Source organism: Agelaius tricolor, unplaced genomic scaffold, assembly GCF_023055355.1.
Source record: "Agelaius tricolor isolate 1412-34295 unplaced genomic scaffold, bAgeTri1.0.p SCAF_9, whole genome shotgun sequence".
Lineage (NCBI taxonomy): Eukaryota > Metazoa > Chordata > Aves > Passeriformes > Icteridae > Agelaius > Agelaius tricolor.
The window spans coordinates 18,224,552-18,245,613 of record NW_027269269.1 but is presented as its reverse complement, the minus strand read 5'-3'; the positions used below and the strand labels follow the sequence as shown (position 1 = coordinate 18,245,613).

General features: G+C 40.1%; 1 protein-coding gene across 15 annotated transcripts in view; it reads right to left on the bottom strand.

The window, feature by feature from the left end:
* Positions 1-21,062, bottom strand: part of TENM4 (teneurin transmembrane protein 4) — a 927,633-nt gene that overhangs the window by 138,148 nt on the left and 768,423 nt on the right. For all 15 annotated transcript variants that reach the window (XM_071432902.1, XM_071432903.1, XM_071432904.1 and 12 more), the window contains 3 exons: positions 15,915-16,016; positions 10,643-10,837; positions 6,257-6,457 (listed from right to left, as the gene is read on the bottom strand). In XM_071432902.1, coding sequence (XP_071289003.1) covers positions 6,257-6,457; positions 10,643-10,837; positions 15,915-16,016 — 498 coding nt within the window. The remainder of the gene's footprint in view (positions 1-6,256; positions 6,458-10,642; positions 10,838-15,914; positions 16,017-21,062) is intronic.

Genomic DNA, 21,062 nt, shown 5'->3' with positions numbered 1-21,062 from the left:
GGAAAATGTCCTAAAACAATTTCTCAGCCATCAGACTTAAAGTAGGAATTCATATTTGAAAGGTAAGTTGTATTTTCTATCTTAGTGGGAGTTCTCTCCCTCCCTTTATTATGTCCCTTTCATCTGCTGAGCACAAAGATACTTGGACTTTTGAAGAATTGGACTCACCACAAAAATAACTGCAGCCCATTTCAACTGTTATCTTTTTTCCACCACATCAGGGTCTCCTTACACACATTTTTAATAAACAAAAGGAAAGGGAGTAAAAGGATATTCAAATGAAAGCCTCCCTGAATGCTTTTATTTCAAAGGTTTGGGCAGATCTTAGTTTTTTATTGCATTTTTAATAAAAAGCTTAGAAGCCTTTAAAGGCTAAGTTTCTCTTGGCAATGGGTAGGCTAAAATCTCTACTCACAAACTCAACTACATGAAAAAATTCATGTTTTTCACAATGATAGTTCTTACTAACACTGTTGATTCTCTAGATTCACTAATTTCTTCACAATCCACAAAGCAGGTATCTGCCAGGCAGAACCTGTGAGAGCCTTGTGTGTGCACTGGGCTACACATACTTTTCCCTTTGAGAGAAAAGTTACTTCTCTCTGTACAAAATGGAGAAGATCACAAGTTCAGAAATCAGCATGTTAGGCTTCTGCAAGGCAGAGGATGAAATTCCTGCTGGTACAAAACATTTCCTGGCTTTCAATGACCATTAAAGGACCAAAGTAAGGCTTTCAGAGATGAGTCTGCAATTTAGGTATTGAACCAGAAGAGATTGTGATTGTATCTTCTGAAGACCAGCTTTGAAGACACTGTGCTACCAAAGTTTCAATTGCCCCAGACTAATGTTTCTCATAGGTCTGCCAGGGTAGTGAGACGAACAAGTTACAAGCTGAAGAAAGAGCATTCAAGGTGGCCTTTGATTACATAGCTGTGTCTGGTGACTTTTTCTTTAGTGATGAAGATATTTATCAATTTCAGGTGTTGCATCCTGAGGTTAGTTCTCTTTTCTTTCCTCATGCGTTTTAAAGCTAAGAAAACAACAAATCAGCAACTTCTTAGGCATTAAAAGCGGTCTTGGTCTGTAGTATGGTACAAGCCTCTACCACGTCAAAGTTGATGTTATATCCATCTTTTACAGAGACATTTTTACCCCTGAAGAAATGATTGTTTACAGAAGGCTTATATGAATGTTTTCTAAGGATGGATTTTTATCTTGGTGGCCTTGGGCATGATAAGAAATTAACATGGGATTTTATTTGCAAAAGTTGATACCAGTAAGCCCAAGGAAATCAAATTTTATCACAGATGTTGGGTTAACCATGGCACTGTTTGAACAATGGGATATGACATGGTGTGATAAAATGTATGAGAACTGCTTCTGTGACTCTGTGTGTGTGTGTATGTGTGTGTGTGTGTGTATACACGTGTGTGCAATAGTCTCCTGCACAATTCCTGGTGAAAAAAAAGACATTGCAATGTAAGCTGCATCTACTTCAGATTAACTCTTTAAAACTTCATTCTTCATGGTCTCTTTATCTATTAATTGGAATAGAGAAAAAAATGCCTGTTTCAATAAACTGTACCAACTTTGTGGTGGAGAACTCTTGCGTGCTACTTGAAAGACTGTCGCCATTGTTAATCTATACTATGAAATTGATACTAAAAAATTCAGTCATTACCAGTAACTGATACAGGGTCTTAAATCTAATAATTGTTTGTGAATAACCTTCAATTGATCCATACTCCTGCAGAGTAAATAGGAGCTTTTCCACTGACTTCAATTCACTGTGCAATAATTTATAAGAATATGGCTTCCCTGCAACCAGAGACATGGATTCACACACCATGCTAGTTTTATTTTAAATCCAACTTCTCAACCTGCTAAAGTAAGTAAAGTCATGGAAGGTGGGTAAATACCTGGTCTTCTGCTACCCTGTGGCTACCCACACTATTTCCCCACTGTGCTTGGAGGACAAGTTTATCTAGGAATATCTGCCATATGAAGTTCTCCACAACCCTGCAGCAAAGATTGATGATTTGCATTTGCTTAAGGCAAATTTTAAATGCCTAAATATTTTTGTGATTGTAGACCTTCATAACAAAGTGCATCAGTAAGACCCTGGGAAGCAGCATTTCATCCCTGCCACAGTGGGGACAAAAGGGCATAAAGTCATAAAGCCAAATGGCATATCCTCAGAAAACCAGGTTAGCAGCAGAAGTGATGAGAGGAGCTATAATAGGACCAAAGTACCAGATTTCATGAGATACGGTCGTGCAAGCTCAGCCTCAGTCTCTGGCCAGGCATGCTCTCTCAGTCTTTTCAAAATATGATGTAAGATATCATAACTTATGTCTTTACTGAGCCCCAGCTTCCAGTTTCTAAGTCTTATTGTTAAATGTGCAGCCCATGATTTTATGTCTCCACTGGCAATTTAGGACTACCACATACAAAGTACTATCCCTATTACTGCTTTTCTCCAGTGTATTTTTAAGGGTCTGAAGTACTGCCTGGGTGTCAACTGTGCATAAACTGCATGAGTCATTATGAATGAGTGATGGAGAAGGGATCCTTATCTGCATGCAGGTCAATCTACAACCACTGTCAACTGCCCAGAAAAAGTCAGTACACTTAAGACACAGAGAACATAATTTCTATTGCTGCTAAGTATATTCAACTTTGCAATGATTTGAATGAATACTGTGCATGTAAAGATGTCAACTACCAAAGACAGAACAGTGTGAAAATTGCTGATGTAAATTTGAGGAGAGTGAAGGACAACACCAGATGACTTAATTCCTTTAATAATGACTTTGCATCCAAGCCTAATACTGTTTTGATGGGCCTGGGATTATACTGATGCATCAGTGAAATCCCCCTGGTAAATGGTGCATTCCCCCAGTGCAGAAGACATGACTCACCTATTCATTTCACTGCAGTCAGCAAACATGTCTTAAGGTATGTGGTGTGCTGCCTCTTGATTCACTAGAAATAGTTGGCCCAGTTTAAATAGGTCAAGAGTGAGACTATATCACACAGTAAGTTCTGTTTCACACTGCAGCACAGGCCATTTCCTTCTTCCCACTACACTCAGACAATAAGAGGTTAAGAGACCTGCCCCATGATGGCTGTATTAGTTGCCAGATAGGGCTCATAAGAGGTGAAGGGAGATAGCCACCCAAAAGCCTGGGATACAGAGAATCTGTGATAGCAGACTGGAGGAATGGAGATAGGATAAGTGGTTCCTTAATTCCCTTTATTTTACCAAGCATTGCCTTGGACTTTTCAGCTGAACTGGGTTATAAAGGCCTTTTTTAAATTTGCTTGTGCAACAGTACTAAGATGCAAAAGGGAAGTGATTTAATTATCCCATGGAGAAAACAAAATACCACTTTTATTGCTCAGTACAAGTAATCGCTTGGAATTACTTCTGTACCTTTCTCTAAGATACACTTTCTAGTATTTAGGAATCAGCCAAAAAACCAGTGTGTATGGAGGGAAAAGTGATCTACAAACTGTCCCTTGCATGAAAGGGTGGAATATGTTTGAGAAGCATTTTCCCTGAGTGACAATTCTGAGGTAGTACAGCAGCAGCCCTGTCTCAGCATGTCTTGGCAGCGGGCAGACACAGAAAGTAAAAAAAACCCAAACCATATAACTACTTCTTCCTACAATGCAGTTCAGAATGGGAATCTCTCACAAGAGACTGAACTGGCACAGCTTGTCTATGAAGGCTAAGTGGAATGAAAAAAGATAATATAAACAGGAAATAGAAATCTCTCTAATATTATTGTTTTGTGAAAAGTGAGGGTTTTACCCAGTAGTGTGTGTTCTCTAAGATTACCACTAAAGGCAGGTAAAATCTACCTACTTAGCTGAAAGACACAGTCTAAGGTTCAAAGAGGCCCTAGTTTTACTTTCTACATATGACAATCCACAGACTTCAGCTACTGCTTCCATACTGCCTGATAACCTAAATGAATACAACATACAACACTGTAGACAGGTGCTATTCTTAAATTCAAGATGGTAAGAGCTGGAAAATCACTGTGCCTGTTCATATTCTGGGTTTTCAGATAATTATGCTGTTTCCAGGGCATGCCTCTCCATGTGGTTTATGAAAGGGGCCATCCTTGGCACAAATCCAAATGGGCACAGTTCTATACATTTCATTGGGACTGAACACAGACCTAACTGCTTTGCTGAGCTGAGGGTGATTTCTGCAAGTACTTAGCTCTTCCCCTTAGTAATTCTTCTGTCCTGTTTGGTCCTGTTTTAAAGGACAATAAAAATCCGTCCCTTTTAGACCCTTCTACAGAACCTCCACCCCAGTGGGCTGGGCAGTGTGTTATTACATGCAATAGCATGCCTGCTCACTCTATTTTAATGATGTAAGAAAGGACCACATATCCTGTGAGTAAATTTGTCTTTCAAATCAAGTCATCAATTCAGTGGAAAGGTCTGGGCTAGAAATGGAAGTTTACAAATCATCTTAGCTGTGATTTTAGCTGTGAGGCACAATAACCTGAATGTTACAAGCAGCTCAGTGAGGAAAAAGGTCTTGGAATGATGCTCAAGTTTGTCTCAAATAACTTCATGCTGCCAGAGAAAGTTTGCACTAGATGGATTTATAAAAGCAGTATAAGGAAAGCTTATAAATCATCTGTACATGACTCTGCAGGTTAACAAAGGGAAAGTGAATTCTGTTTGCACATTGAAATAAACATTTTTCTAAATCCATCCCTGCAATCCCCAAACCTCTGTACAAACACAGAATAATGACTCAATTATGATCTATGCTACAAACTACAAATACATGACTACCTTTTCCCTTATGGTGGTTTTAAAAATAAACTCACACAGTATGGAATTGAAGATAGAATTCCTTTGGAATTCCTATGGAATTCCTTTCCCCATATTAATTGAAGATTAATATGGGGAAAGGAAAAGCCTGGCACCAAATTTATCTTCCCTTCAATGCATGATAGTTTCCCTACGTACATCTGCAAAAGTTTTGATCAACCTAGCTTCAGCCCTAGGCAAGTAGAGCAGGCCTCCTCTTCTGATTATTCCTCAGTCCAGTCGATTTTACTTTATGACAAGCTTCTAACACCCAGCCTAAATGATGATTGTCAAAAGGGTTTTCTTATGTTCTTAGCACCAGTTTATTCAGTTTGTCTCATCCTTGGAAATGACTCTCTTAAAATACTTGCAAACAGTTAACCTGATTTTCTTTACTCCTGATAGCAATTCCTCAGTGAAAATGTTGTTTACATAATTTTTCTACTATATCCAGTCCCCTAATAGCTTTTCATTTTGGGCTGCTTTGCTGAAAATTCCTTTCATTTCACTGCCTATACTGAGCTGCCCTGGATTTCTGGCCTAGTTCCACTCCAGTTGTGTAAGGTATAGAAACTCTTATTGCTGAGGTCTTTTTTTTTGTGAGCACACAATACAGGACAAAAGCCAAAGGACTGATGCTCTGTAAGTTCTAACTATTTAATGTATTCCACTATTTCTCAGTGTGGTCTTATCTAAGAGCTAATTTCATGTGGAAGAAAAGGGTCCTGAACAATTTTTATTTAGCCTTCAATTCTCACACCTGATGCAGATTTTGAGCAAGATGACAATTCAGAGGAGGAATGAAGGTCATTGTTCCAAACCTCTACACAAAACTGCCCATAAAAATCTGTCTTCTTGGTAGCTGCTTGTACTAATAAATACTTTCACTCAGTATACTTATTTTTTAGCTGGTAGAAGAGAGTCTTTTAATATGAACCTCATGAGGCACTCATCCTCCTCTAGCCTAGAAAAGCACAAGCTTTGAATTCAGAAGGGAAAGGAGATCTGACAGATTACCAAATCGTCCTTCTTGTTTACAGCCACTAAAGATTATTTAGTCATCTCCTAAAAATCAAAACAGACAGTTTAGTGGTCCTGGGGTTCATCAAGAACTATCACTGGAACAAGAAGTTATATGTAGACCATCAATTACATTAACAGCCATATAATGAACAATAGCAAACCTAGGTGGCTTTAATGGAGTTATTTATGATATTACTCTATGCTCAGCAATGGTAGCAGGATTATTTATGTAGTTGAGCTATGGAATTTCTCCTTCCAGTCATGCCCTACATTGGGCATGACTGGAAGGAGAAATTCCAGTGCTTCACTGGAATACATCTGTAGCACCTTTTTGCAGAGTGATTCACAAAGTTTAACGAAAGACCAACAGTAAGTCAGCGCTGACGTTACCAATTGAGCAGTCGTGGCCAGTCCAGTTGGGATCGCAGCTGCAGAGTCCAGTATCCGGGAGGAAGGTCCCATGACCAGAGCACTGATCCAGACAAGTGGCTCTTGGGGTCTCACAATTTGTTCCTCCCCAGCCAACCGAACAGTGACATTCTCCTCGGACGCACACGCCTCGTCCCGAGCAGGTAGGATCCATGCAGTCCACTACATGGGAGAAGGAAGAGGAAGCAGACAGAGAAAGCAAATGGGACTTCAGGAAAAAAGCTATCAGACTGCTGTCTACACAAACATATTTACACAGTATCTCAAGGTTTCAACCAAAAAGCCCTGCTGTGAACAAAACAGATGCTTCATGCAAGAAGTCAGTGGCCCTAAAAGGCAGTGAGACCTAAAACACCTACATGAAAAGCAGAGAAAAATCTAGTGATAAAATCCATTCTTTTATGCAGGTCTGCACTAATAAGGGATCTTTCTGGTAAGAACAGGCTAATATAAATTAAGAATAGAATAAGAATAATATTCTATTGTACACATAGTGTGTCTTCATTTATTCTATTAAAATAACCTAAATTACTATTACTAATGAATTTGAAGCTGAGCCCTAGTTTTCTGAGAGAATTTTGCATAAAGATTCAGCAGAGGCTGACATTCTTATTCAGCAAAATACATTCTTAAATTGAAGAATGTGCTTAAATCTATACAGGTTTCATGGAGACTTAAAGAAATTTCACACTGAAATATATCCATAGACAGTTTTTCTTGAATAAGGATTAAAATAAAATCATGCCTTTTTTATAATGGTGTTCTTCTGATTTTATTTTTGGTCAATTTTTTTAAAATGTTTGAGGTTTACTTCCCCCCATAAAAGAGGAACTTTCCTAACAAAATCAGAGACCATTTAGTTAGGGGTATAGCAATGTACACCAAAAGACCAAATGTCCTCCCTCCCTGATTCTTGAGTTATGTGTTTTGTAGGCAACTGTCAGCTGCTCTGCCCACAGGGGAATTTCACCCAGCAATCGAAAAATATGAAATGCACCAGACACCCTCCCAGAAAAACTGACTGGAGGAGTCGATCGTCTATTTATAGATAAAAGCTGATAGGACAGCCTAGAAAAATTCTTCCCTTCTTTTGAAACGGTGTGTGGCAGTTCCCTGGGGATTGGTGACAAGTGTCAGTCTGGCTAAGCAGCACAGGAAAACTGTCCAGTTTCTGGCTCTGATACAGCAGAGCAGAACATGGCTACCACACACACACGACAGGTTTGTGGTTCAGTTTTTACCCCTGGAAAAGCTAATAAGAATTCCACTGACCTGTTTAAGATCCAGAAACCTTAAAAGGAAACACAACAGCTGCTCTGATAATTCCCTGGATTCTCAAACTCTTCTCAGTCTGACATGTAATGGCTCAGTTATTACTATCCCAAGGCATGAGAGAGAATTTTCTTTTTTGTTTGATTCCTGGAGCTCTGCTCATAGCTGGAACAATCCTCAAAAATTTTAAGAGGCTGGAAAGGATGAGTCCATAAATCTCCTTCACTGTTAGCGAGCTGGGAGCAAGGGTGCCAATTTTAGCATGAGACCCTTGAATCCCTGGCCCTGTTCTTTCTCAGCAGTAATAAGTATGAAAAGGACTAAGGGATGGAGTAGCAGCCTCGTCAGTTCTCAGCAGATGGTTTGAACATAGAGAACAAAGATCACAGGCTAACTGACAAGAGGCTACCTCCAGGCAATTAATCATCCCCTCTGAAGGTCAGCTGGGAAAAAGGTGAGTTTTGCAGGGGCCTCCATCACAGGAGGCAGACAATCTGCTATCTCAGCTCTAACACAGACGATTATAGGAGGAGAATGTGCATGTCAGAACCCCCCATTTATCATAATCCCAAGGCCATTTTTCATGTTGAAATGAGCCCTTTCAGAAAATGTCACACACAACGGCTACTTTAATCTCAGCCTCACTGGATCTATCTCTTTAGGCTTTCTGCACCATTGGAAGGGCCCTGGGACAGGATTACAGGCTTCTGCTTTCTTCTTAATCAATTACTTAGTGGATATGGAGTACAATGGTATATTTTTAGGGAGTTCTGCTTGACAAATTTAGCTGCTCAGCTCTGGGGGAAGCAGAGATGAGGAGCTGGGCACGAGGGCAGAGCTGACAAGATCTGGTATACCTGGAAAAGAAAAAAAAAATCATATGCCCGTGTTGTTGGTTGGAAAATGTCCCAAATGGCCAAATTCTTGGTTGGAAAATGCCCTGTTTATAGTTAAGCCTTGTGCAGAATCTTTGCCAGGGAGATAAATCATGTAGCAAGCAAGGTTAGTGCCTCTTCTACACTTTTCCCCAATATGCTTCATGCTTCATTGGTCACACAAGTTATTAGGCTTATTCGGTGCCCAAAGAGTAACTTCTCATATTTCACTTCTTAAATTTGCTCCCCTCCCTGCAATGTCTCGCTGGCTTAGGCCATGCCTTATAAAATATGGGCCAATAAACTAAGGAAAGAGAAAAGAAAATCTCGCGTAGGATTGTTGGCTGATGTTTTATAAACATTGCTGAACTTCTATGGGGGAAAAAGAAAAGACAGGAGAAACCCTGGAATGAAAACCCATTACAAACATGGACCAAGCAGTGAAGCTACGAGAACTGAGAAATAATAAAAAGTAATCAATACCAGATGGCCCTTCTTAGAAGAGAAATTAAAGAGTAAAAGCAATTTAAAAAATAGTATAAATCAACTTTTTTACTAAATCTAAATATGTATATATATGTTCTCAAGATTTCCCACATGGCATATTTCTGAGCTGCTTCCCCCCCTCACAACGTAGTACAAATTATGCCTTGAGTATCAAAAACATGCATGCTTGGAAAAATACTAAAGAGCCCATAAGAAAAAACCACGTTCTCTTTGTTCTTCCTCCTTTTTCAAGTTTTGACCTAGTGGGACTGACACTGTCCCCTGCTACAGTGATAACATAAAATAACTGAGCAGTGCCTGGCTTTTCTGCTTTAAACGTGACCAGGGAAATAAAGGTTCCTGTTAGAAAAAGGGCAAATCTCACTCTGATTTACACACATTAAACACTTCTGGCTGGAGGCAAAATCGGGATATTTTCATTTCTGTTTATCCAGTAAAGATATGATCTAGTAAATAGGAGATCTACAGAGATGCTTTAAAGATACTTGAGTAGCCACAATCTTTGGGTTTTGTACGCCCCACAGCTTCACTGAATTGTGCTTTAAGCCAAAATGTGGCTTTCACAAGAGATGGCTTATTGTTACAAGAGCTGATACTGTCTTCATCTCTAACATTTACTGACACTGAAGCCATGCTACATCAGAGATGTCCCACTCCAATACATTATACACATCAAAAGAATTGCTAGATTAGATGGTATTTGAATGTCTGAATCCAATTCAGCCTATTTTCATTGCCTATAAAATAAAGCCATTTTAGATAAATCTTTATCCTGCATACATGAAGACCACCATAAATTAATTCAAGCCGTTGTCATTCTTGAATGTATCAAATGATGTCTTTAATCTATCAAGCAGGGAAGAGGCCTTATATATGTACTTGTAGAAGTGCAATTTAAGAATAATTATTTATCAGGTCACCAGCATAGAACTCTGAGAATAGTTTTCAAAAGTTTTGAACATTATTCTTTAAATAATGCACTTTTGGATATATAATTATACTCCCTGAATGATTTATACACTTGCAAAACTGTCCACTTTTTCATTAGCAGTAAGAAGCAGTCACAGACTCAGGAAGATAAAGGTTTATGTTGGCAGGTGAGTTCCTACACAAAAAGATTAAAGATAAGTACTAAAAGCAGCCATAAATCTAAATGTAAATGAAATTTTTGGGGGGCTAATGTGAGAAAAAAGCTATGGAAGAGCCATTAAAATAATATCTGACTTTGAAGCAGAATTTAATTCAAGTCCTAAGCATTTCTAAGCTTTTAAAGCTGACAAGGACCAGGGACTTTTTCTCATACGCCACCATTTTCTGTATGTAAGCAACTGAAATTGCTTGGTATAGTGCAGCAGAGAAGAAAGCGCTGTAAAAGTAATTATACGTTTAGATGTGTAAATGGAAATGATGCTTTAATAAGAACATTTGAACATATGATTAGATGTTCTGGTCTTTCAACTAGATTCTTCTATCTGAAGCATTTGATGGCTTTTCATCCAATTATTGAACAAGTATGATAGCTAACAAGGAGTTATGACAACATATCATTTTTATGTTGTATCCATCTATTGTATCTGTAAGGTGCCTATTATTGTTCTGTTTAAGTGCCAGTCCGATGCTGAATTGCCTCCATCCATATAATTACAGAACAACAATCAAAGCAAAAGGCTAATTGAATGCATCCTGCAAATACCTTCTTCACAGCTCTCGCCCTTGTATCCCGGGTTGCAGATACAGGTGCCCATGATGCATGTGCCATGGTTATTGCAGGAGACATCAATGCACTGGTTGGTTGGGACATCACACTCTGCTCCCTTCCAGCCACTGTGGCACAAACACCTTCCTTTCATGTACTGCCCGTTTCCACTGCACAGCACTGGGCAGGACGCTATGGACAGACAACAAAAATCACATTAAAACAAATGGAAAATCATTTCAAAAAGAAGCACAAGAGTCGAGCTTGTAATTTACATTCTTCATACACAATCTTCACCGGGGTATGCTGCTGTTTGTTTTGCCAAAACCCAATCTTTTATATGGATGATACCCAGCTGTTAACTGTATTCTCCTGCGAGTGTTTAAAACAAACAAACAGTGCTCTTAAGTTAGACTATCTTTTTGCTTTGTGTCTCTGACACCTTTTTTTCACTAACTGAACTCATAGTTTTCTCGTATTCTGATTTCACAATGTACTGATGTCTTCTTTCTGGAGCATCACTGACCTTAGATTGCTTATCACTATCCCTGACCTGCTGCCGGACTTTCCTTGACACTGCCTCTGCTGTGGACCTCAGTGGCACACAAATCACTCCCCTGTTTTTTTCTGAATTAACTCTCAGCTTTATGGGTTTCAGTTGCTTTGCTCAGAGCCCAGAATACCACATTGAGACTATTTCCCTGATTTAGCTCATGTCATACCATCAGCTATCAAACTTCTTCCCTGAAAGGGTTGTCAAGCACTGGAGCAGGCAACACAGGGAAGTGACAAAGTCACCATCCCTGATGGAATTTAAAAGATGTGTTGATGTGGCATATGGGGATTTGGCTTAGTGGTGGACTTGGCAGTGCTGGCTTAATAGCTGAACTTGATGAAAAGAGTTTTAGAGGTCTTTTCCAACCTTAACAATTCTATGGTTCTAACTGAATGCCCAGCCCCCATTTTTGGTCATCATCTCTGCTGGACTCCATTCATCACCAGCCACAAGGCAAAATTGGCCTCTACTGTTTCCAAGCTCCCTGTAATAAAAGTTATGTAAATCTATCCTCTGAAATTTGTATAATTTATAAAGGACTTATAAAGTATTTTTAATTGTCCTTGTTTCCAGAGAAGTCAGGTGACTCTCAAGGCCACCCAGATACAGGATTTCTTCCCTGTGATAAAGGGAAGAAGAAGAAAATGACAAGCTCAAGCTGTGGCATGATGGATCCCAGGATTAAGCATTTTCAGAGCTAAATTTGGAAAATGCCAGGCAGTTAGATGGGATGAAATGAAGGATACAGAACAAGTTCCCCAAGGAAGCAGAGGGCATGAAGGACCAGAACTCAGCCTCCAGGACCACAGATTTTTGTAATCACTGTCCTGCAAACTTTCTCCAGCTGCTTTCAGATGATGCCTTCTCCTTATGGCATTCTCCACACCAGCCACATTATGCTCCTTTTGTCCCCTCTTCTGATTTTGCCAAGGAAGATGCTGATTTCAGTCCCTCAGAAACAACAGCTTTTTCCTGTTCACTCTGCCTTGAAACTTCTTGCTTAAGTCCTATTCTCTTTCATTTTATTTTGCTGAAACTCTGCTGCAAGGACATATATTCAACACAGACTGCTCTTGTTCACTGTAGCACATCAGCCTTAGGTGAGAGCAGCTGGCCTTCTCATCTGCCTCTCAGAAAGGCAATTTATGAACAATTTTATGCAGGACAAATGTGAAATGAATATTCCATTCTGCTGCTTAATCCAACTGGATTAGGCATGTGATGAATCCTCTTTTGCTTTGTTCCTGACTTTGATTATGTGTGGGAAGGGGTATTACATGGTTAAGGAAAGCTTTCCTCTCCTTTTCTTCCATATTTTCAGACAGTAATCTCACAAAGTGCATCATGAGTTGTTTCCACACGTCCTTATAGTCAAGTCAGTTTGAGTGTTCCAGAACTACAGCAGCCTCAATAAAATACAAAGCACTGCCAACTCTGACTGTTAAACCAGTTCGATATGCAGTGAACTGTATTTGCCTGACCAAGATAAAAGAGGTTTAGGAAAGAAAGGAATTTGGCAATTGTTATTACTAAGGAGCATTCTGTTCACTTTAAAGGAAACACGATGCCGTAGTGCATTGCAAGTGCATAATTTGCAAGATAGTATCTACCTATATAATATGAGACTTAAATTGTGTAAGATACACTGTATTGTGTGCACGGCTCACAGCACACTCACTCTGTAATTTCACTTTTCAGCTAAGTGATGGAATTTTCTGCCCCTCCCATCTCAAATTTCAATGCTCAGTAATGGACATTGTTCTTTCAAGGCACTGGCAGGGGATAGTCTGCAGCTCTTTTCAACAAGAAGAAAGAATAACTGCCTTTAACCAGGGAGAGGTTGCTGAGAAAGACTTACATGTTTCCTGACAAGACAGCTGATTACTCAGTAAAGGATCAGATAAATTACTGGCCATCTGCAGTGGGACTGACACTCCACAGAGCCTTCTGTGGAGAAGTCCTTCAGCATCACCTGGAAAGCACTGCTACAAATGTCAAGGCAATGGAGAGAACAAGACCTCCTCTGTAGCATGCAATAATGAATAAAGACAAAAGAGGTTTCTGAATTTTTCTCCTGTTATTTATGCAACTCTTTTCCATATATAAAGAAATATAATTATTATTTGATCATTCGGATTCCAACAACGTCTATGATGGCAAAATTACAGAAATTCTCTAGTGTGGTAATGATAGCAGCAATCCAAATGCATACTCTTGTTTCTTGCAAAGTTGAGCATCAGTGAGTAAGATCATTTGTTTGTTTGTTTACTTTAAACAGAACTTGAAAGGGCAACCTCCCATGTCCAAGAAAACCTTCAAAAAGCCTATGGAATACACCTCTGGTGACTTGCTCTCATTTATTTTTTAAAAATAATTAGTTAATAATACATTAGTAATTAACCATTACTAAAAAGTGAAAGGCTTTCTGCTCCAGAGTTTCCCATTCATTTGGATGGTAAATTACAAGGCTGAACTGAAATAAAGGAACACCCAGGAAATCCATGGAATGCTTCGTGTGAGCAGGAACCCGCTTGTTAAGGATTACTGCTCCATCCAAGGATCGTGAAGGGCTGCAGATGGATACTGTAACTGCCTTACACTTGCTGCCTTTTGAGGGATTTATAGGTCAAAAGAAGAGTCTTGGATGCCCCTGAAAACCAACAGTAAGACAATCCTGGAATCCTTGGATCTCATGCCCATGGCAGTATGATCTATTTAACACACTCAGTGAATGGACATGCATATACAAACATAAATTTGGCATTCCAGGTATTTTCCTGTCTTCCTAAAGGCAGAGTGCAACATCTGAACCCAGATGATTCTGAGTGAAAAGACAGAGTTTAACAAAAGGTGTTCATAGCAGCTAGAGCATGTGCTCTGGTGAAATGGGAGACTCACATCGCTCCCTTGAAAAGCCTGAGAAAGTTCAGGGTAGCCGGGGAGGGGAGGTGAGCTCCTCTGCAAGTGGATTCAGAACAAGAATTTAAGTACTCTGACTCACAGTGAAGAAAGTTCTTCTTCTCCACAGACTCTACAGGGAGCCTTGGGGGAAATAAGCCCTGAACTTCTGCCCCTACTGAAAGTTAGGAGGTGTGAGCTGGAATATGCTATGGGACATGGAAAAAACTCCTTTTGTCTCCAGCTCTAGGGATTTGAAAAGGAGCTTGGAAATGCAAACCAAGTGTAAGGAAATGCAAACCAAGTGTAACCTGAGTCAGCAAGAAGTTTGACATAACAGCTCTCAGGGACACAGCTTGCCACATCCATCTTACTGGGCTGTGAACTCTGAAACCCCGCCGGGTTCAGCCCGGCCCCGCTGCCTTGGCAGGGAGCTCCCGCCTGCCCTAGGGGTGCTCGGCTCCTTATCTCTGTCTCCCGCCTCGCTGCTGGGATGTGACCCAGCTCAGCTGGAGGGGGAGAGGGCTGGGGTTGGACAGAGTTTAGCTCTCTCTTGGGAAGGCGCCAGCCTGCTTTCTAAAGCAGCGATGAGGTGGGGTAAAGACCTGACCTGCAGCCTTACCACAGCTCCTTGGGTGGGCACTAACGTTTTATGCTACCTCCCTCTCCAGATTTATAAATCTGTACTTAGTTTGTTGGACTGTTTGAGCCAAAAAAGGCCTTGAAAAGGTTGATGCACAGTATCCTGTCATTTCCCACATGCAAGGTTTTCATATCTTGGTTGGAAATGTGTTCTTACTAAAAGTATTTCAGTTTGTTTTTTAAATGTTTAAATAACCTAAAAAATTCAGGCCAAAGAAAACTCTTCCAAAACCATTTATTAAAAATACTTATCACTTGAGCAGAAAAATTTATTATACTGTTTACTGGGGTAAGTCTCCTTCCCAGTCCTCCCAGTGTTTTCACTTTTGGCCAGAGTAACCAGTTGTTCCTGCCATTATCCCACTCCTAGCCTTAGGCTAATGCTGCCCTATTCCCCACAGCCAGGCTCAGGCAGACTTGCCAGGTACTTTTTGTACAATCAGTATCTTAAAAGAAAGTATCATTATACTGTCATGCCACACCATGATAAAAGTGCTCTGCTAAACAAACCATAATGCCACATTTATAAGTCCTGTTTTCTAAAGTCAATTCCAGAGAGAAAATTTCCAACATGACATTTGCCTGTCCACAAGCAGCCCAAGGGGTTGTGCTGTTGCTAAGGGCACAGCAGGCACCATTAGGAAAGAATCAAAGCATCGTTAAGGTTGGAAGTGCCCTCTGAGATTGAGTCCAGCCCTGCCAGCCCACCTCTAAACCATGTGCCTAAATGCCACACCTACACTTCCAGAGATGGTGATTCCACCACTCCCCTGAGCAGCCTGAATCCTTTGCTGAAGAAATTTTTCCCAATAGCCAATCTAAACCTCCCCTGGCACAACTGGAGGATGTTTCCTCTTGTCCTATCACTTAGGAGAAGAGACCAATCCCCACCTGACTACACCTTCCCTTCAGGTAGTTCTGGAGACCAGTAAGATGCCCCCTGATCCTTATTTTCTCCAGGGTAAACACCCATGAGTGCCTCAACTGCTGATAGAAATTTTAGCAAATTTGTGGCAAACAAAATTCACAGATCAACTTCTTTCCACTCTACTGCAGCATCCCCACACTGGGTGAAGAGTACTTTGCAGAAAGCACTGTCATGAATATAATTTCCAAGACAAAAAAGTTAACTGAATGGGAGAGGGTAACAGTTAACCAAGCATAAATTCTTACCTCTGCCACAGTCAGGGCCCAGAAAGCCAAGGAAGCAATGGCAAGTCCCAGACACGCAGTCTCCATTCCCATAGCAATTACTGGGACAGTTATCCACTGATTCTGGAAAACAAAAGAGAATTCAGACACTTCTTTAGGCAAGAAAACACCTCTGAGTTTAGGAGAGCTCTGGATGGGCAGGACAGTTGAAACTTCAAAGCAATTGCTGCACTTGGGTGAAAGCATTAGTGTGAGCTGCACTAAACCCTGCTCATCCATTTACATCAACGGATGGTTCAACTGCAAATTCTGTGATTAAATATGAGCTGCTCAGCACCTACCAGGTTGGGCATTCTCTCAGTACCTGGAAACTTCCAAATTTCTTTTCTTCCTGTATATTTTTATGACCATTTCTCGTCTTTGAATTTATTGCAGGGATACAATACACACCATTCTCACAGCAGAACATACACTGTTGGTCCAGTTTTGTTGACTTGATTAAGTGACCTTGAGGCATTTATTTGCGCCAAAAAGAGCTGAGTGATGATAGATATGTTCCCTTCTGAACTTACTGAACAGAGACCCTTGGTTCATCCTATCTGCTTGTTGACGAAATACCTTCAACCAAATTTCTTCTTACTTGCTCTGCAATATTATATTGAATATAATACATTATACTTTATATAGTTTGTATCTTTAACAGCTCAAAGTGCTGGGGCTAATATTCTATTTGGTGGAACAGGATTGGGTCTATTTCACATTTTCTTCTATTTCTAGTTATCATCTTAAATTGCCTGACTTTGGCAAAAACACCAGCTATTCATTTTTCAGGGGAAGTTAACAGGTAAGCAAAATGTTATCTAGCACTTCTCTTTCGAAGAGAGTTCAGAATATTGGGACTAAAACATATCTTTCATAAAAGAACAACACAAGCTTGTAAACACATCAAAAAGAGAATGAAAATAATCCTTTTTTCTTACACTAAACTGAGTGAAAACTGAGTAAATGTGAGTGGGGCTTTGAAAGACATTGTAATAAATACCATGGTTCATTCTACAGTGCTATTTCACATCTTCTCTGAGGGAGATGCCTATCAGATGAAAACTGGATTTGGTTACAGAGCAGAGGCACTGGTGGTACACATGGAGTGGGGTGAAAATCTCAGCCCTGTGAATAATGATTGCATTTGCACAGATACACTTCATGCGACCTTGTGGGAGCAAAGTTATTTGTAAACTCCCAATCAGTGCAAGTGAAGAGAACCAGCGACAGCAGAGATGTGCAGATTAGTTTCCAATCACAAATGAAAGGAAGCCAGTTTCTGGATGGGTGTTTGCCAAAGAGCAGAGGTTTCTGAAGGACATTTTAAAGGCTGTAATTTTAAATAAAGGCTGACATTTTAAATTCAGTAATTCACAAAGGACAACAGCAAATTTAAATAATAAAACCAGTTTAAAGCATTTATGGTTCAAGTCTTGGTTTCAGACATCTCATAAGCAGACAGCTCCATGCAGCAAGAAAGGTACAAGGAAGTGCTGTCAGTTTTCTAACACTCACTAGTTAAGCAGGTATTCACTTGATGGTGTGTGGAAATACAGTCACAACATGCAGTCAACCCTTTAGGCTTGAACTGCCATCTTTGCTCCAGTTAAAGAGCAGCCATGCTTCCTAGAATAAAGAAGTAACAACTAAGGCCTTGTGCATTTATAGTGATATTTGGGAATATCATCTCTCACTTCATATCAGGTATAAACACAAATCTATCCTGTAAATGAAAATTAATATTAGCCCACGTGTATACAATCTTCAGAACTCTGACATGGGTTAATGTCAGAGTTTTGTTTTTCTGAAAACAAAAATTAATTCACTTTATGACTTTTTTTTTCTCTATGCTTTTTTTACAATACTTGTATTTTTCTGTTCTTCAAGAAATATACCCAAAGATTTAGGAAAAGGAAGTTATTTATGTACATACTTACAAGCATGAAGAACATAGAGAGTGTGAGTTCTGTGAAACAAGATAATGAGATGGGCAAGGAGATTTAACCACTCCTGCTGCTGAAAAGGTCAGTCCTTTTCCTCTAATCTTCTCATCTTAAGAACAACTCTAAGCTCCCTCTTCTTGTGCTGCTTCTGGCACTTGTCAGACCCTCCAATGAGGTGGTTAAGCTCAAAGGTGGCAAAAAAAAGAATGCAGCAGAAAAAAAAAATGGAGAATTTTTTTTTTCCTGCTGCCTGAAAACTGGGAAGAGAAAGGCTGTGCTATTCAGCATCAGTGCAGTTGTCCCATGACACCTCACCACCCCACTGCCACACTGGGTCAGGGGCTGCAAGGTGGAGCAACCCTGCAAAGATGTATCATGTGACCTTTGAAGTCAAGTGGAATACCTCAGGGCATGATGCAGGACAGACTCCCAGCATTAACAACACCTTCAGAATATTAAAAACTATTTTAAAGAGTTTTTTCCCAAGTTTTTGCTTTAACGGACTAAACTGAATCTTGAAAAAGAGTAAATATCCATATAGCTTTCTTGGTATATTTTTGTAATATAATATTTAAATAAAATAGTAAAAAGACCCACAGAAACATCTAGAAAGTATGTAAAAAGTAGCATACATCAAGTATGGCAACTGCTCCAAAGTGTGACAATGCACTACATCAGCTAAATGGTAATCTTTCTTACTGGAAACAACATTTTGCAGTTACAGTGGGTTCAGCTGGTGTGTCTGTGATGCCTAGGACAAGACAGGTCAGACTCTGCACACCAATTTGATGTCCACTGCAGATTAAACTGAATTACATTGTCCACTACAATGACTATGTATAAAGGGATTTAGAAGTTCAGAGTAATCACAGAAATGGAGCAGACCTGTGCTTAGGTAACCAACCTTTCAAGAATTTCTGGGTGAATCCATGTAAGAACCTTTACTCTGGTGGTGCATCCTTTCCTCCTCTGACTGGTTTAGCAGAGACACCTATAACTGGTCAAATCCCTGCTGACAGTGACTGACACTAACACATTAAAAAAAATATTCACATCTATTTTCTGGTTCATATGCAGATCTGGCATTCCTCATTGTAAAGCTGCAGTGATATGCACACATATAACTTCATCTGTCACTACCTCTTTGGTTTCCCAGATAGTTTTCAAGTGTGGCCAAGCTGCCATAGAGTAGCTAAAGGAATTCAAAAGGAATTAAAAAACAGGTGGATGAAACCCATGTTACCTTCCTCACTGAAGCACCTCAGTAGCTCTTACTTGTGGCCTGAATACCCTCTGCTATTAATAATAGAGTAGGCCCTTAAAAATCCTTTAATTCCATTTCACTGCTTTCTCTGATGTCCCTTGTTTTTCTAATATTGCCAAAAGTAACATTTTTAATGTATTCTCATTTTACACTACCTCTATTTGCCCTGGAATAACCTGCCTGATAGAGATGAGATGAAGTGAAAAGAAACTCTACTCCCCCTGTGACTTGTGCCACTTGCTGTTTTTTAGCAGTTAAGGATGCAAACTTTCCTGGTGATTCAGGGCAATTATGGTCTTCACACACTCCCAAAAGTTCTTCACTACTGAGAATCAATTCTGAAAAGTGATGAAGGTTCATGCAGTGTATCCTTGTCTCAAAGCTACTCCCAAACAACTCCAAAGTATTTCCATAAAGGAAGTGTTAAATGAACACACTTTTTTTCCTCAGAAGCTCCACAGCTAATGAGCACAAAACAAGGCAGAGACTAAGGCTTGTGAGGAGCAAGTCTGCAAGCTGTGTGTGCAACATTGAACTTGCTCCTATTTATATTCTTAGGCAGAATCACAACCTGGAATTTCTTTCTACTTTGAAGTTGCAGGCATTAGCAAGTTATACTCACTCCAGGCTTCTCATAAAAACCTCTGTATTTTCATCCTACGACTGAATTTTGTTTCAGTGGTTACAGACTGCCAGTTGGGCACCTCAGAAAATTTTCTGGCCCTTCTGCCATGTGTAAGTGCACATGCATTCATGCACAGTGCTCTAACAACTACATTTCAAGCTAAACAGGAGGAGGAGGGTGACTTGGCATCAGAGATTAGGGAGTTGTGGTGGGAGAACCCGGGAAAGAATAAAGAATCAGGCAGACATTTTCCGAAGCTAGGGCTTAGCCAAATTATTATCATATGGGATAGAAGGACACAACTTTAACATTCAGGGAGTCCCTAAGTCAGTGGCACAAAGCAGCTGTCTTCCTTTTGAGTATGTTCACAGTCAGCATTGCTAGAGAGATGGCACACTATCAGTCAATAAGCAAAAACAGGCCACTGCAGTTATGGCTGGCTTCTAGTCTCCATTACACAGCTTATTCTGTAAGCTGTTCACATAATTAGAGGAGTATTTTCCAATATATACAAAATTCCATATGGTGTTTTATGAATAGTACCATGGGAACTCCTTTAGAGAATTATGACAATGTTTTTGTTTTCTTTAATTGTTAAAGTTCACTGTGAGACCATGAACAATTCTATTTTAGAAAGAGATACATATGTTCTCTGTTTCCAGTCTGATTCCCACAGTTTTCTCTTGGCTTCCAAATCCCTGAAGAGATGTGACTGACACCAGCCGGTAAGGGCAGAGATTAATAACTTGAGGGCCAGCCAGTGGATGATGCATGATGCCTTCATCAGGTTTTGCTCTGAATGAAAAGAGAACACTGAAAACACAGTTTCCATGCCACCTTTCAACCACCAGCAGGAGTGAAACTTCTGAAAGCAAACAACTCACACCAGGGGCACATGGGCAAAACTTGGGGTGTGGGGTTTCTAAGAGGGAATGCAGAAGCTTGCCTATGGAATTAAGTGTTCTGCCAGCTTCACAATCTAATTAGCAACTGAAAAAGCAAGTCATTTAATGGAGTCACAGAATCACTGATGGTTTTGATTGGAAAGGACCTTAAAGACCACTCAGTTCCAATCCCCCTCCCGTGAGCAGAGACACCTTCCACTAGGCCAAGCTGCTCTACAGCCCATCCAAACTGGCCTTGAACACCTCCAGGGATATGTCAACCACATATCAGTTTCTCTGGGCAGCCTGTGCCAATGCCTCATCACACAGCGAGGAATTTCTTCCTAATATTTAACCTAAACCTGCCTACTTGTCAGTTTAAAGCCATTCCTCCTTGTCCTATCACTCCGT